General features: G+C 41.4%; 1 protein-coding gene across 4 annotated transcripts in view; it reads right to left on the bottom strand.

Moving 5' to 3' along the window:
• ARHGAP5 (Rho GTPase activating protein 5) overlaps positions 1–15,154 on the bottom strand; it is a 59,312-nt gene that overhangs the window by 21,968 nt on the left and 22,190 nt on the right. For all 4 annotated transcript variants that reach the window (XM_020788413.3, XM_020788414.3, XM_020788412.3 and 1 more), the window contains exon 4: positions 2,157–2,234. In XM_020788413.3, coding sequence (XP_020644072.1) covers positions 2,157–2,234 — 78 coding nt within the window. The remainder of the gene's footprint in view (positions 1–2,156; positions 2,235–15,154) is intronic.

Raw genomic sequence — 15,154 nt, 5'->3', positions numbered from 1 at the left:
CAGTTGGGAGTGGAGGAGGAAGGTTGTTTAGTTCAGTGGTTCTTAACGTGGGCGATAATGCCCCCCAGGGGGCGATTTCATTTTTCAGGGGGGCGGTAGAACGAAAAGGGGCAGTGTGGGGGCGCTGGAGCAGAAGGGGGCGGTAGGGGGGCGCTGGAGCAAGCCAAACCTGTGAAGATGGCTGCAGTCTTTTTACAATGTGCATGAATATATATTTTCCTCCAATCTTAATTTAGTTTCAGAGTTTTCGTCTTAAAATTTTTAGTTCCTGCATTGCGGTTTGTTTTTATGCCCTTTTAAATTTCTTTTTGCATCTTAAAATTCGCTTGCAACTAAATCATTAAATATTACTTTTGGGGGGCATTCCATTTTCTTGGAATTGAATTTTGTTTTCAGGGGTCATTGGAGTTAAGTGTCTTAAATAAATAAATAAATAAATAAATAAATAAATAAATAAATAAATAAATAAATAAATAAGATCTCATCACCGCGGGGAGGGGGGCAATGATAACTTCCTCAATGGCTCAAGGGGGCGTTTCTTTCAAAAAGGTTAAGAACCACTGGTTTAGTTGACAGTAAACAACATTGACTGGATTTTTATCACTTGCAACAATAAATAATCTCTATTTGGTTCTTAAAAGATATGTTGCCTGGACCTCTGTCATTAATAGTGAATAATGTTGATGTAATCAACTGGTGACAGCTAAACGACACATCGCTTGTGCCTTTGCTTGGTGAAACAAGGGACAATGTATTCGCGAAGGCAAATCAAGGGACAGGCGGAAACATGACATTTGTAGTTGCTACCAACTCTACTTATCTCTCAGTTTAAAAAGACGATGTGTTATTAACAATCTATTGAAGTTCTACTGAAGAATATTCTAGTCAGAATGGAAAGCACAACACAAGTCTCCTAGGCAAGCTGTAACAGTTTAGAAGTGAGAGCGGATTGAGGAAAGAAGACTCCTTCTATGGCCTAAAGTCTATCACGAGCGTTGGGCACCAGAACTTCACAGCCAATCTAAAAATCAAGCTAAAAATCTTGGAAATAAATAGAATTTTAGTATATACGTGCATCGCAGGTAGACTGGTCTTCCTACTACACTTCATCTTCTGATTCGCTATTACAATCCAAATGACAAATGCTATGCACAGATTATTCTCAAGTAGATTGTTCTACTTGTAAATCTTAAAATTAGAGAGAAATACATGACAGGCTGAGAATTGGGCAAATTGGAAATGAAAGGATTCTTCTTTAAAATATGCTGCCTTTTAAAATAATTTTTCATATTTGTAAACAGTTATTTTATGACAATGTGTTTATTTGCTTACTATAAATCTCAGTAAGAAAAATGAATACAGTGGTGCCTCGCTAGACAGTTACCCCGCATGACAATTTTTTCGCTAGACATTGGCTTTTTGTGATCGCTATAGTGATTCGCAAAACAGTGATTCCTATGGGGGAATTTTGCTGGACAATGTTTGGTCCCTGCTTTGCAAACCAATTTTCGCTAGATGACGATTTTGACAGCTCCCTCCGTGCTTGCAAACAGGTGTTTTCAGGACTTAAGCTTCGCAAGACAGCGATTTAAACAGCTGATTGGCGTTTCACAAAGCGGCTTTCCTATGGCCGATCTTTGCTAGACAACGACGATTCTTCCCCATTGGAACACATTAAACAGGTTTCAATGCATTCCAATGGGAAAATGCTTTTCGCTAGACCAGTGGTGACGAACTGTGGCCCTCCAGATGTTCTTGGCCTTCAACTCCCAGAAATCCTGGCCAGCAGAGGTGGTGGTGAAGGCTTCTGGGAGTTGAAGTCCAAGAACATCTGGAGGGCCACAGTTCGACACCACTGCGCTAGACAATGATTACGCTAAACAGCTATTTCAGTGGAACGGATTATCATCATCTAGCGAGGCACCACTGTACCATATACTTACCATACACACTATCAAGATTAGCCACCAACTTCCAAACCATAATTAGAAGTTAATACCGTCAGTAATGTAAATGCACCTTCTCCAGTTCTGCAATTATCAATTTAGAGGTGGGGAGGAGCTTGTGTTGCAATGGTTTTAAACAGTGCACAGAACTGCAAGCAATAGCCCATCAAATCCATTTAAACGATCTGACATCAACCAATCTCCCATTACCTTGATCAAACTGCTTCTGAATGTTGTCCTGATCTGTTTTATTCCCACTAACACGATAGAGACCTTCAGTACACAGACCTATGGGGAAAGAAAACAAATTAGAAATGACTATTTCATGTAAACTATATTCTTTGAATGAAATCAATGTTCATATGTGTAACAATACTTATTACCACCATTATTAGTTCTGTTCATTGTTAAATGAAATCTGCATGCTTAGATGAAATCAGATCCCACTTCCAATGGAATGAAGTTTATTTTGGAGGATTTCTTAACAAAAATAGAGCACTAATCATGGATAGATGAATCCCTGGTCTGTGAACCACAGTATATCTAGTCACGTGCTCCTTCGAAGTTTTAAGTACCACCTGAAAATAAAACTCACACCTACACTTTATAGTTGAATGAGCAACCCCCAGTGAGGCTACACATGGTCATCCCAGAATTATAGAGGATGACATCTGCTCCTACAGACCCCTCATTTTTCTTATAAAAATGAGTTTGTCTAGCTGAAATACCATATTTTTTGCTCTATAAGACGCACACACACCCCAAAAAATGGGGGGGAGTCTGTGCGTCTTATGGAGCGAAGGCCACGATTTTGCCCCCACTAGCCCCATGGGGGGATCGTCCCAAGGGTCCGAATGAGCCTTCCAGGACACTTGCGACACTCCCCCACCCCCCCACGGGGCCAGCGCGGGCGAAATCGCCACCTTCTGGGAGTCTTATGAGGCTTGGGAAGCTTCAGAAGACTCCCAGAAGGTGGCAATTTCACCCCCTGACCCCCGGGGGGGCAGGGTGAGTCTCTAAAGCAGGGGTTTTAAACTCAATTTACCTGGGGGCCGCTAGAGGGAGAGTCTGGGTGAGGCTGGGCAGCATCAGATTTTCCGCCAAGCAGAGCAAGAGGCTGAGGAAGCCGCCCAGAGTTTCCTTAGCCGACAGACAGGTGGGCTGGCTGGCAGGCTGCAGTTCTAGATGGAGGGTGCAAGAGGTGCTGTCTTGGGAGAGAGCCGGCGAGCGAGGCAAGGCTTTTTTTTAACTCTTGACAGGAGAGGATGTGTGGGCACTTTGGAGGGGCAGGCAAGGTAAGGGCAAATGGCCGCAAATGGCCCCCGAGCTGCATGTTTGAGACCCCTGCTTTAAAGGGTCCTGGAACACACCCTAGGATCCTTTGGAGGCTCACCCTGCCCCCCCCGCCGGGCCAGAGGGGGCCAAATCGCCACCTTCTGGGACTCTTTCGAGGCTTGGGAAGCTTCAGAAGAGTCCCTGAAGGTGGCGATTTTGCCCCCTCTGGTCTCCGGGGGGGGGCAGGATGATCCTCCAAAGGGTCCTAGGGTGTGTTCCATAAGATGGACCTCTCCATAAGGCTCACCAATTTTTAGGAGAAGAAAACTGTGGACGTGCCTGGAAGTGAAAGGAAGTCCAATACTGCAAAGAAAAATACTGCATAGGAATCTGGAATGTAAGATCTATGAACCTTGAGTAGCTGGAAGTGGTCAAACGGAAGATGGCAAAAATAAACATCGACATCCTAGGCAACAGTGAACTAAAATGGACAGGAATGGGTGAATTCAGCTCAGATGATTATCATATCTACTATTGTGGGCAAGAATCCCGTAGAAGGAATGGAGTAGCCTTCATAGTCAACAAAAGAGTGGGAAAAGCTCTAATGGGATACAAATTCAAAAATGATAGAATGATGTCAGTACGAATCTCAGGCAGACCTTTCAACATCACAATAATCCAAGTTTATGCACCAACCACCATTGCTGAGGAGACTGAAATTGAACAATTTTATGAAGATTTACAACACCTTCTAGAACTGACACCAAAGAAAGATGTTCTTCTCATTCTAGGGGACAGGAATGCTAAAGTAGGGAGCCAAGAAATAAAAGGAACAACAGGGAAGTTTGGCCTTGGAGTTCAGAATGAAGCAGGGCAAAGGCTAATAGTGTTTTGTCAAGATAACAAGCTGGTAATCACAAACACTCTTTTCCAACAACACAAGAGGCGACTCTATACATGGAAATCACCAGATGGGCAATATCGAAATCACATTGATTATATTCTCTGCAGCCAAAGATGGAGAAGCACTATACAGTCAACAACAAAAAAAAAAGACCTGGAGCTGACTGTGGCTCTGATCATCAGCTTCTCATAGCAAAATTCAAGCTTAAACTGAAGAGAGTAGGAAAAACCACTGGGCTACTCAGGTATAATCTAAACCAAATCCCTTATGAATACACAGTGGAAGTAAAGAAGAGATTTAAGGAACTCGATTTGGTGGACAGAGTGTCTGAAGAACTTTGGATAGAGGCTCGTAACACTGTACAAGAGGCAGCAACAAAAACCATTCCAAAGAAAAGGAAATGCAAGAAAGCAAAGTGCTGTCCAATGAGGCCTTAGAAATAGCAGAGAGGAGAACGGAAATAAAATGCAAGGGAGATAGGGAAAGTTACAGAAAATTGAATGCAGACTTCCAAAGAATAGCAAGGAGAGACAAGAGGGCCTTCCTAAATGAACAATGCAAAGAAATAGAGGAAAATAACAGAAAAGGAAAAACCAGAAATCTGTTCAGGAAAATTGGAGATATTAGAGGAACATTTTGTGCAAAGATGAACATGATAAAGAACAAAAATGGGAGGGACCTAACAGAAGCAGAAGACATCAAGAAGAGGTGGCAAGAATACACAGAGGAATTATATCAGAAAGATTTGGATATCCTGGACAACCCAGACAATGTAGTTGCTGACCTTGAGCCAGACATCCTGGAGAGTGAAGTCAAGTGGGCCTTAGAAAGCCTGGCTAACAACAAGGCCAGTGGAGGTGATGACATCCCAGTGGAACTATTTAAAATCTTAAAAGATGATGCTGTTAAGGTCAATATGCCAGCAAGTTTGGAAAACACAACAGTGGCCAGAGGACTGGAAAAGATCAGTCTACATCCCAATCCCAAAGAAGGGCAGTGCCAAAGAATGCTCCAACTACCCTACAATTGCACTCATTTCCCACGCTAGCAAGGTTATGCTCAAAATCCTACAAGGTAGGCTTCAGCAGTATGTGGACTGAGAACTCCCAGAAGTACAATCTGGATTTTGAAGGGGCGGAGGAACTCAAGACCAAATTGCTAACATGCTCTGGATTATGGAGAAAGCCAGAGAGTTCCAGAAAAATATCTACTTCTGCTTCATTGACTATGTAAAAGCCTTTGACTGTGTGGACCACAGCAAACTATGGCAAGCCCTTAAAGAAATGGGAGTGCCTGACCACCTTGTCTATCTCCTGAGAAACCTATATGTGGGACAGGAAGCAACAGTTAGAACTGGATATGGAACAACTGATTGGTTCAAAATTGGGAAAGGAGTACAACAAGGCTGTATATTGTCCCCTGGCTTATTTAACTTATATGCGGAAGGCTGGACTGGAGGAATCCCAAGCCAGAATTATGATTGCCGGAAGAAATATCAACAACCTCCGATATGCAGATGATACCACTCTGATGGCAGAAAGTGAGGAAGAATTAAAGAACCTTGTAATGAGGGTAAAAGAGGAGAGTGCAAAAAACGGCCTGAAACTTAACATCAAAAAAACTAAGATCATGGCCACTGCTCCCATCACCTCCTGGCAAATCAAAAGGGAAGATATGGAGGCAGTGACAGATTTTACTTTCTTGGGCTCCATGATCACCGCAGATGGAGACAGCAGCCACGAAATTAAAAGACGCCTGCTTCTTGGGAGGAAAGCTATGACAAACCTTGACAGCATCTTAAAAAGCAGAGACATCACCTTTCCAACAAAAGTCCGAATAATCAAAGCTATGGTTTTTCCTGTCGTGATGTATGGAAATGAGAGCTGGACCATAAAGAAAGCAGACCATCAAAGAATTGATGCCTTTGAATTGTGGTGCTGGAGGAGGCTCTTGAGAGTCCCCTGGACTGCAAGGAGAACAAACCTATCAATTCTAAAGGAAATCAACCCTGAGTGCTCACTGGAAGGACAGACCCTGAAGCTGAGGCTCCAGTACTTTGGCCATCTCATGAGAAGAGAAGACTCCTTGGAAAAGACCTTGATGTTAGGAAAGTGTGACGGCAAGAGGAGAAGGGGACGACAGAGGATGAGATGGCTGGACGGTGTCTGTGAAGCAACCAACATGAAATTGACACAACTACAGGAGGCAGTGGAAGATAGGAGGGCCTGGCGTGCTCTGGTCCATGAGGTCACGAAGAGTCGGACAAGACTAAACAACTAAACGACGATGGAGGTGTGTCTTATGAAGCGAAAAATACGGTAGCTGCCCTGCATCCTCTGGTGGCCAAAACTGGAGCAAGGATGCTTAAAACATGGTAAATTACCATGCCACCCGAAGGCTATTAAAAATATTTAAATACTAGGAGGATGCATTTTCCCACACTACCTTCTAGTACAGTGATGGCGAACCTTTTTGAGCCTCAGTGCCCAAACTGCAGCACAAACCAACTTATTTATTTGAAAGTGCCAACACTGCAATTAAACCTGAATACCGAGGTTTTAGTTTAGAAAAAACAACTGGTCCCGCACTGTAAGTGTTAAATGCTTGGTTTCTTCCCCACACCCCCAGGAGCAGTATTAACAGAGAAATACTTTACAGTCCTCCAATCCTCCATTGGGCTAGACTGGTAATAGCCGCCCATTGCACTCCTCCCCTGGACCACTGCACCAGCAGAGGGGAGTGCTTAAATCCAGGATCGGGGGACAGGTAATTTTTTCTCTATGATGACTTATGATTCGCGTGCCCACAGATGGGGCTCTGGTTGCCAGCTGCAGCATGCATGCCATAGATTCGCCATTGCTGTTCTAGTATTACAGACTTTCATGAAGACACCTCTGCTTTATTAGATTTCCAGTTCCTACAATCCCTGTTCCTACTCATCACTTACTGAAACCTATTCAAGCAACCAATAACCCACTTTACAAATGTCCAAAATTAAGCACTGAGTTTGAAAAGACAACACTGAACTGTAACACACAGAGGAATGAAACAAAGCAAAAACAGGAAGGAATTTGCAAAGAAAATAAGGGTTCGTATATAGTTCACCATTTCGCTGAGAATAAAAAGAAGTTTCTGGTCAAAAACCTACTTGTAAGAAGAGATATTTTGCTATTTTTCTCCTTGGTAGAAAAAGAAATAAGCAGGAAAGCACTAAACTTGATCCAAAGCATTAAAACAGTCTTTGGGGACAGGTGCTTTTAAGTTTTCCCACAGCTTCCTAGAAGGTACCCTGTTTCCCCCAAAATAAGAGAGGGTCTTATATTAATTTTTACTCCAAAAACGCATTAGGGATTATTTTCAGGGATTTTTTTTCCATGTACAACAATCTACATTTATTCAAATACGGTCATGTCATCTTTTTCTGGTTGCTGCACAATGGTGGAGGGCAGGATTTCATTTAATTGGGGCTTATTTTGGGGGTAGGGCTTATAGAAGCATCCTGAAAAGTCACACTAGGGCTTATTTTCAGGTTAGATCTTATTTTAGGGGGAACAGGTTATCATGCCATATTTTTACATATCTTTCTAAAACTGAGATTACAGAGAAAATATTTTAATATTCTAAGGAAACATGATGATCTGTAACTGAGCCACTTTTCAAATTAACTGATCTAAAGACTAAGCTTTGATGGATTTATCACAAAAAAAGAGGAAATATCCCAGGCTGGCAAGGGTCAGAACAGAGGCAAGCAGCCTCAATGAGGCCAAAGGCAATGTTCACATTAGTCAACAGCTCACGGGTTTAACCAAAACGGGAGCAGTGCGGCCAAACTAATCAGTCTTTTAAGATTTTAATTGTACAGTAATTTTTAATATTAACTATACCGTAATTACGGTAATATTTACACACTAATAAAAGGTCTGCATTACTTCAGTTATTCCTATTTCTCAGCTTTGCAGCAGCAATTTAGTATCCTATTTAATAATTAAGAACTGTTTGTTCCTTTGTTTTGCTTAACATAGTACATTTAATTTTTACATGTATCTATATCTTGAGGATTACAGGTCTTTGTGAACCACAGTATATCTAGTGGTTCACATATCTATGCCTATTCCTTCAAAGATTTAAGTACCAACTGAAAATAAAACTCACACCTACACTTTATAGTTAAATGGGCAACCCCCAGTGAGGCTACACATGGTCATCCCAAAATTATAGAGGATGACATCTGCTCCTACAGACCCCTCATTTTTCTTATAAAAATGAGTTTGTCTAGCTGAAATAGATGCCTTGCATCCTCTGGTGGCCAAAACTGGAGCAAGGATGCTTGAAACATGGTAAATTACCTCCATGCCACCCGAAGGCTATTAAAAATATTTAAAGACTAGGAGGTTGCATTTTGCCCAGCCTACCTTCCAGTACAGTGATGGCGAACCTTTTTGAGCCTGAGTGCCCAAACTGCAGCACAAACCAACTTATTTATTTCAAAGTGCCAACACTGCAATTAAACCTGAATACTGAGGTTTTACTTTAAAAAACAACAACTGGTCCTGCACTGCAAGGGTTAAATGCTTTTTTTCCCTCTAAGGGCAGTATTAACAGATAAATACTTTGCGGTCCTCCAGTCCTCCATCGGGCTAGACTGGTAATGGCTGCCATTGCATTGATGATCCTTCACAGTACATGGACATAAACCAAATAAAAAACATTCAGTAACATACAGCAAAGGTGGTGGGAAAAGTAGGTACCTTCAGCATCTTTAATTCTGCAATGGCAAAACCTTCAGACTTCAAGCTAATTTCACACAGAGAGACCTGGAACTCTACAGTATTTATTTATGATTTATTTATTTATTTATTTATTTAATTTATATGCTGCCCACACTACCAAAGGTCTCTGGGCAGCTTGTATTGCACTGCAAACTGCTCACTTTTGGCTCTAGCTTTACAAGAATTCAGCCATGTCCTGGAATGACTTTCCTCACTGGCCAATGATACTTCAGAGGAATAAATTTTCCTGCCCCTGATCTAAATCTTTTTCAAGTACAGTGGTGCCTCGCTTAACGAGTGCACTGTATAGCGATGTTTCCGTATAGCGATCCCTTTTTCGGGATCGCTATACAGAAACATCCCTGATCGTCACAATGGGGAAAACCCGCATTGCGAAGATCGGGTATTGCGGCGGCCATTTTGCAGCCGCCGAACAGCTGATCGGCGGTTCCAAAATGGCGGCCGGAAGCCCGGAAATGGCTGCCGGCAGCAGTTTTTGCGCCCTGCCCTCGCTTAGCGAAGGCGCGAAAATGGCTGCCGGCACCTGGAATCCTCGCTGAACGGGTAAGTAACAAAGGTATTGGAACGCATTAAACGAAGTTTAATGCGTTCCAATACATTTCCCCTACCCGTTTAGCGACGATTTCGCATAGCGAGGGTTAATCCGGAACGGATTAACCTCGCTATGCGGGGCACCACTGTATATGAAAAGTAGGTTCTCTTTTTCTCAGTTATCTGACTGACTTCTAATACAATATTTACTCACTGAAGTGCTATTTTTAAAAAAACCTGTTTTATTCCCCCTGACCTAAAATAATCTTGAAAGCAGTAAATAGAAGAGGAAGGTGAACAGAAACTCTTTCTCTGCTTTAATTATTTTTAATATGGCAGCATACCAGGAATTTAATCTCTGCCCAAAATAATACCAAGGTTCTTCAGTGGCCCTGAGTTCTCACAGTTTATAAGGAGAATATTAAATGTGTAAAGGCATACAAGTAGAAAATTCTCATAAGACTATGGTCAATAGTAAAAGGAACAGAAAGAGGTGGGACGAATAGGTAACTAACTAAAATGTCCTAAAACATTTTCAAAGTACAGTAATATTCCAGAGTTAAAATTCACTGTATGAGTTGCAAAAACCAGAAGTAAACCTTATATTTAATGTTCACACACTTGTGTGAGTCCATTAAATAAAAATGGAGGTAATAAAATTATTTTAATTCCCATATGTTCATTCATAGCAGTAGCTACTGTGAAACAGCATCTTCAGACACCCAGCAAAAACAAAAGTCACCTTTATATCTGTGAAAGTGGACTTGTCCATGACAGCTCATATTAAAATATATCAGTTAGTCTTTAAGGTGCCACAACATCCAGTACTATAGTCAAAAATTTGGCTCACAACCTATCTTCAATCTTAATGGATTTAGGTAGCCAGCAAAAGTTTGACTTAGCCTTCCATCCTTCCAAGGCCAGCAAATAAGAGTACACAGCTCACTGGGAATGGAGGGGAATATGTAGCCTGCAGAAGTAAATTGTAAACTGCCCAGACAGTGCTTTAAGTGCTATGGGACTGTATATAACCAGGACATTTTTATCTCTTTTATTTTTTTAGTTTTCTTTTGTTTTTGTTTGATATGCTATAGCATAGACCAGTGATGGCTAACCTTTTTGAGCCCGAGTGCTCAAACGGCGACACACAACCAAATTATTTCTTTCGAAGTGCCAACACTGCAATTAAATCTGAATACTGATGTTTTAGTTTTGTTAAAAAAAACTCATACAGTTGTCTGAATTAATCATCACCTTTTGTCTTCAAAACATAACAGAACTTTCAATGATACAAATACTTTTTTATTGAAAAATAACCATTAACTCTAGTAAATGGAAACAAATATTAAAGTAATACAAGCCAGGTAATTTATACAAGCTTTTAAAATAATTATATGCATACATGTTTGATAAGGGATACTCAACTCGGCATGCTTTTGCACAACGTGATTTTTGATATTGTACGCATGCTGATAATTTGTCAAACCTTGGCCCATATGCTGTTAGTTTGAGAACAACACATTGCAGCACCCAGACAACCCAGATAGTGTGGCTGCTGACCTTGAGCCAGACATCCTGGAGAGTGAAGTCAAGTGGGCCTTAGAAAGCATGGCTAACAACAAGGCCTGTGGAGATGTCATTCCAGTGGAACTATTTTAAATCTTAAAAGATGATGTTGTTAAGGTGCTACATTCAATATGCCAGCAAGTTTGGAAAACTCAACCGTGGTCAGAGGACTGGAAAAGATCAGTCTACATCCCAATCCCAAGGAAGGGCAGTGCCAAAGAATGCTCAAACTACCGTACAATTGCACTCATTTCACACGCTAGCAAGGTTATCCTCAAAATCCTACAAGGTAGGCTTCAGCAATATGTGGACCGAGAACTCCCAGAAGTACAAGCTGAATTTTGAAGGGGCAGAGGAACTAGAGACCAAATTGCTAACACGCGCTGGATTATGGAGAAAGCCAGAAAGTTCCAGAAAAACATCTACAGTGGTGCCTCGCTTAACAAGGATAATCCGTTCCAGCGAAATCGCTGTAGAACGAAATCCTCATTAAGCGAAATAAAAAAGCCCATTGAAACGCTTGAAAACCCTCCAATGCGTTCCAATGGGCTGAAAACTCACCGTCCAGCAAAGATCCTCCATAGGGACGGCCATTTTCACTGCCTGTAAAGGGAGGAATCCGTCCTAGAAAACAGCAGGGGGCCATTTTGTACACACGGTGGCCATTTTGAAACCAGATGATCAGCTGTTTTTATATCGTCGTAATGCGAAAATCGGATCCCAAGGCAGGGAACCAATCATCGTAAAGCCGAGTTTTCCCATTTAAACCATTGTTTTGCGACCGCAAAAACCTAATCATCAAGTGATTCCCTCATTAAGCGAGGCAATCGTTAAGCGAAGCACCACTGTACTTCTGCTTCATTGACTACGCAAAATCCATTTTGAAGGAAATCAACCCTGAGTGATCACTGGAAGGACAGATCCTGAAACTGAGGCTCCAATACTTTGGCCATCTCATGAGAAGAGGAGACCCCATGGAAAATACACTCTTGTTGGGAAAGTGTGAAGGCAAGAGGAGCAGGGGACAACAGAGGACAAGATGGATGGATAGTGTCACCGAAGCTACCAACATGAATTTGACCCAACTCCCGGAGGCAGTGGAAGACAGGAGGGCCTGGCTTGCTCTGGTCCATGGGGTCACGAAGAGGCGGACATGACTTAACGACTAAACAACAACAACATTTATAAAGCTTATTAAGTACACTGAAATTCTGGACTTGTTTCATCCAAAATAAACCACCCTCAGAAAAGCAGCTGTATATAGGACTGCAGATTTTAAATACACATTTTATGCACTGCATAAAGTGTATACGCACATTTCACTTATTTGAAATGTAGTGTTGGAAAAGAGTTTTACAGATAGCATGACTTGTCAGAAAGATAAGTAAAGCAAATTAAGTGTGGAATTTCACTAAAAGCTAAAATAACCAAACAAAGGGTACTGTACTACCATCATAAGAAGACAAGCTCACAGGAAAAGGTAGCAATGCAAGAAAAAGTGCAAAGCAATAGGAAAAGAGAAAGATTGCACATGAGATGGACTGACACAATAAATAAACCCACAGTCTTTTGGTTGGTGTTGGAGTCAAAGTAGGACCAGGAGCAGAAAGACTGGGATTCAGATTTTGGGAATACAGTGGTGCCTCGCATAGCGATTGCTCCGTTGAGCAACGAAATCGCTTAGCGACGGAGTTTTTGTGATGCGCCCTATGGGGTTTTTTCACTTTGCAATGATCGTGGGGAAGCGATCAAGGCAAAGCGACCCTTTTTTAACAGCTGATCGGCAGTTTCAAAATGGCCACCGGGGAAACAAAATGGCTGCCCGCTGTTTTTTCTCGCTTAAGAGGCAGCGAAAATGGCGGCGCTATGGAGGATTTTCACTTTAAGGTGAGGTTTTAAGCCCATAGGAACGAATTAATTGTGTTTTAATGCGTTTCTATGGGCTTTTTAATTTCGCTTGGCAATGAAATCGCTTAGCAATGTTTTTTCCGGAACGGATTAACGTCGCTAAGTGAGGCACCACTGTAAACTGGGATACTCTTGCCTGCTTTGGGGATGACAAACAGAGAAACACAATTGCTACACACTTCAGATTTCTGCTGTTCTCAGCAAACTGCAGCGCTAAATGCAGTGGAGATTAACAGTTTTGAGTCTCTCACATACACAACACACAATTTTTCCTAGGTTTTGAGCCACTTTTCATTTGTGAGTCACACACACACACAAACACACACACAAAATTTTTCCTAAACTTTTAATTCTATAGCATTAACACAGAACACTTTGACAAGGAAAAAAAACAAGTTCCCAAACTCAGGGTAATATTTATACCAGATTAAAGTACACACATGAGCACACACAGAGAGACAGACATTCCTTCTATTTTGTACATACATTTGAAGTCGCACGTTCCTTCCCTCCTTAACAAGCAGCCTTTCCCTCCTGCTAGCAAAGTCACCTTAGGTGGGCCGGAAGCAGTCATTTGACTCCCGGGGGCCAGCTGTAACCAATCAAGCAGGCTTATCTCCGATCTCTTGAAGAGATCTCTTAAAGAAGGAGTGCAGGAACCAAGGAAATTAGCAAAAAGAGGTAGCTGACGATGGTTTGAGGTTTGGCTGTGGGGTGGGGGGATAGCGGGGGCGTAGTGCTGTACTTGCGTGCCAAGGGAGACATCTCTTTCTGCCACAGGCGGCACGTGTGCCATAGGTTCACCATCACTGGCATAGACTAACATGGCTATTTCTTCTGAAACCAGGAAAACTAAGTAAAATCAACTCTACTGCTAGTGTAACTTAGCTTCCTGTGTTTTTAGAAGAAATGAAATTTTAAAATGCATTGACTAGTATACTTAAGTAGCTAACAGTGTTGAGTGTGAGTCTTTAGCTTTTTCAGTTAAATATTAGCTCAGCCAGGACCTCACTGGCTGGCCTTAAACAAATGGCAATCTTTATTGAAGTTTTTTTTTCTATGTGGTTGGGAAATGTTACCACCAGATAAGATTATTATCCTAATTTACAGAGCTGCTATAAGGGTTGCTAAAAGCAGAAAAAAACTTTGCAAATCTACAATTCTTTGAAAAACTCTGAAGAGATTATGTCATTGCTAGTTATGATATATGCACCAGTACAAATGCTAGTCATTTTTTAAAAAAAAAATGCTCTTTGCCTTCAGCATAGAATCCTACAGGCAATTTATGCTTGCTCAGCAAAGAAGGCAATCAATACCTCATTAATGAGTGGCAATTTGCCACCAAGACATGTGCAATTTCCCTTATGCAAGTTAAAATCACTATTTTGGCCCTTATATTTTTGGGAACTTAGGAATTTGCACCAATTTATATCCTAAATCTATTATTCCCTGTCTTGTGACAAATCTCACACAACTATTCTTAGTAAAGAAAGCCAGTATGATACCGCTGGATTAGAATCTGTGTGACCTGTTTCCACATTTTTATCCATAACCTAACCTAACCCTACCCAACCCTAGCATGGCTTATCAAGGTATGTCCAGAACCTCACCAGTCATGATTCAATCTTACATAAAACACTGCCACCTACACTGTAGCAGAATTCACACGAGAATCCTGTTACTGTTTTGTTCCATCTAAAAACAGGAAAACTAATTGTTGGAGTATAAAATTACACCACTGTCATTATTTATAGGAGGAATGTGCATGTCTGATTCTTAATTAATGAACAAATAATAAATAAATTACCGTTTGATTCTATAATTAATACAGTAATTCCGGAGGCCCAACTGACTAAAACTGAGATGTGAAATCTTAAATATAGGAATAGAGCCCAGATGTCTTCAACTGTGGTTGAACTGTTTCGTACAATTGAAAGAATCTAAGGCTTCTCTTAGATGCTGATCCTGTCAAAATTCTGAAGGACAAAGCTCCCATAACAGCAGATCTGCCCAAGAATCAGTATAGTCCCCAAAACAAGGAGTATTATATGAAAAAGAAATATCTCCCCCCCCCAATTCTAATAGCATCCCTCTTAATCACATTGGCTTGAAATCCTGTTGCTTTGTTATGTAGGTGGGAGGCAAATGACATAATATTCACACAAAACATTATATGGGTATTAGTGATTTTCAAGCTCTGGAACATGGCTCTGATGGATAAATTAACTTCTTAC

The sequence above is a fragment of the Pogona vitticeps genome, chromosome 1 (genome assembly GCF_051106095.1).
Source record: "Pogona vitticeps strain Pit_001003342236 chromosome 1, PviZW2.1, whole genome shotgun sequence".
NCBI lineage: Eukaryota > Metazoa > Chordata > Lepidosauria > Squamata > Agamidae > Pogona > Pogona vitticeps.
This window is presented reverse-complemented; position numbering and strand designations above follow the sequence as displayed.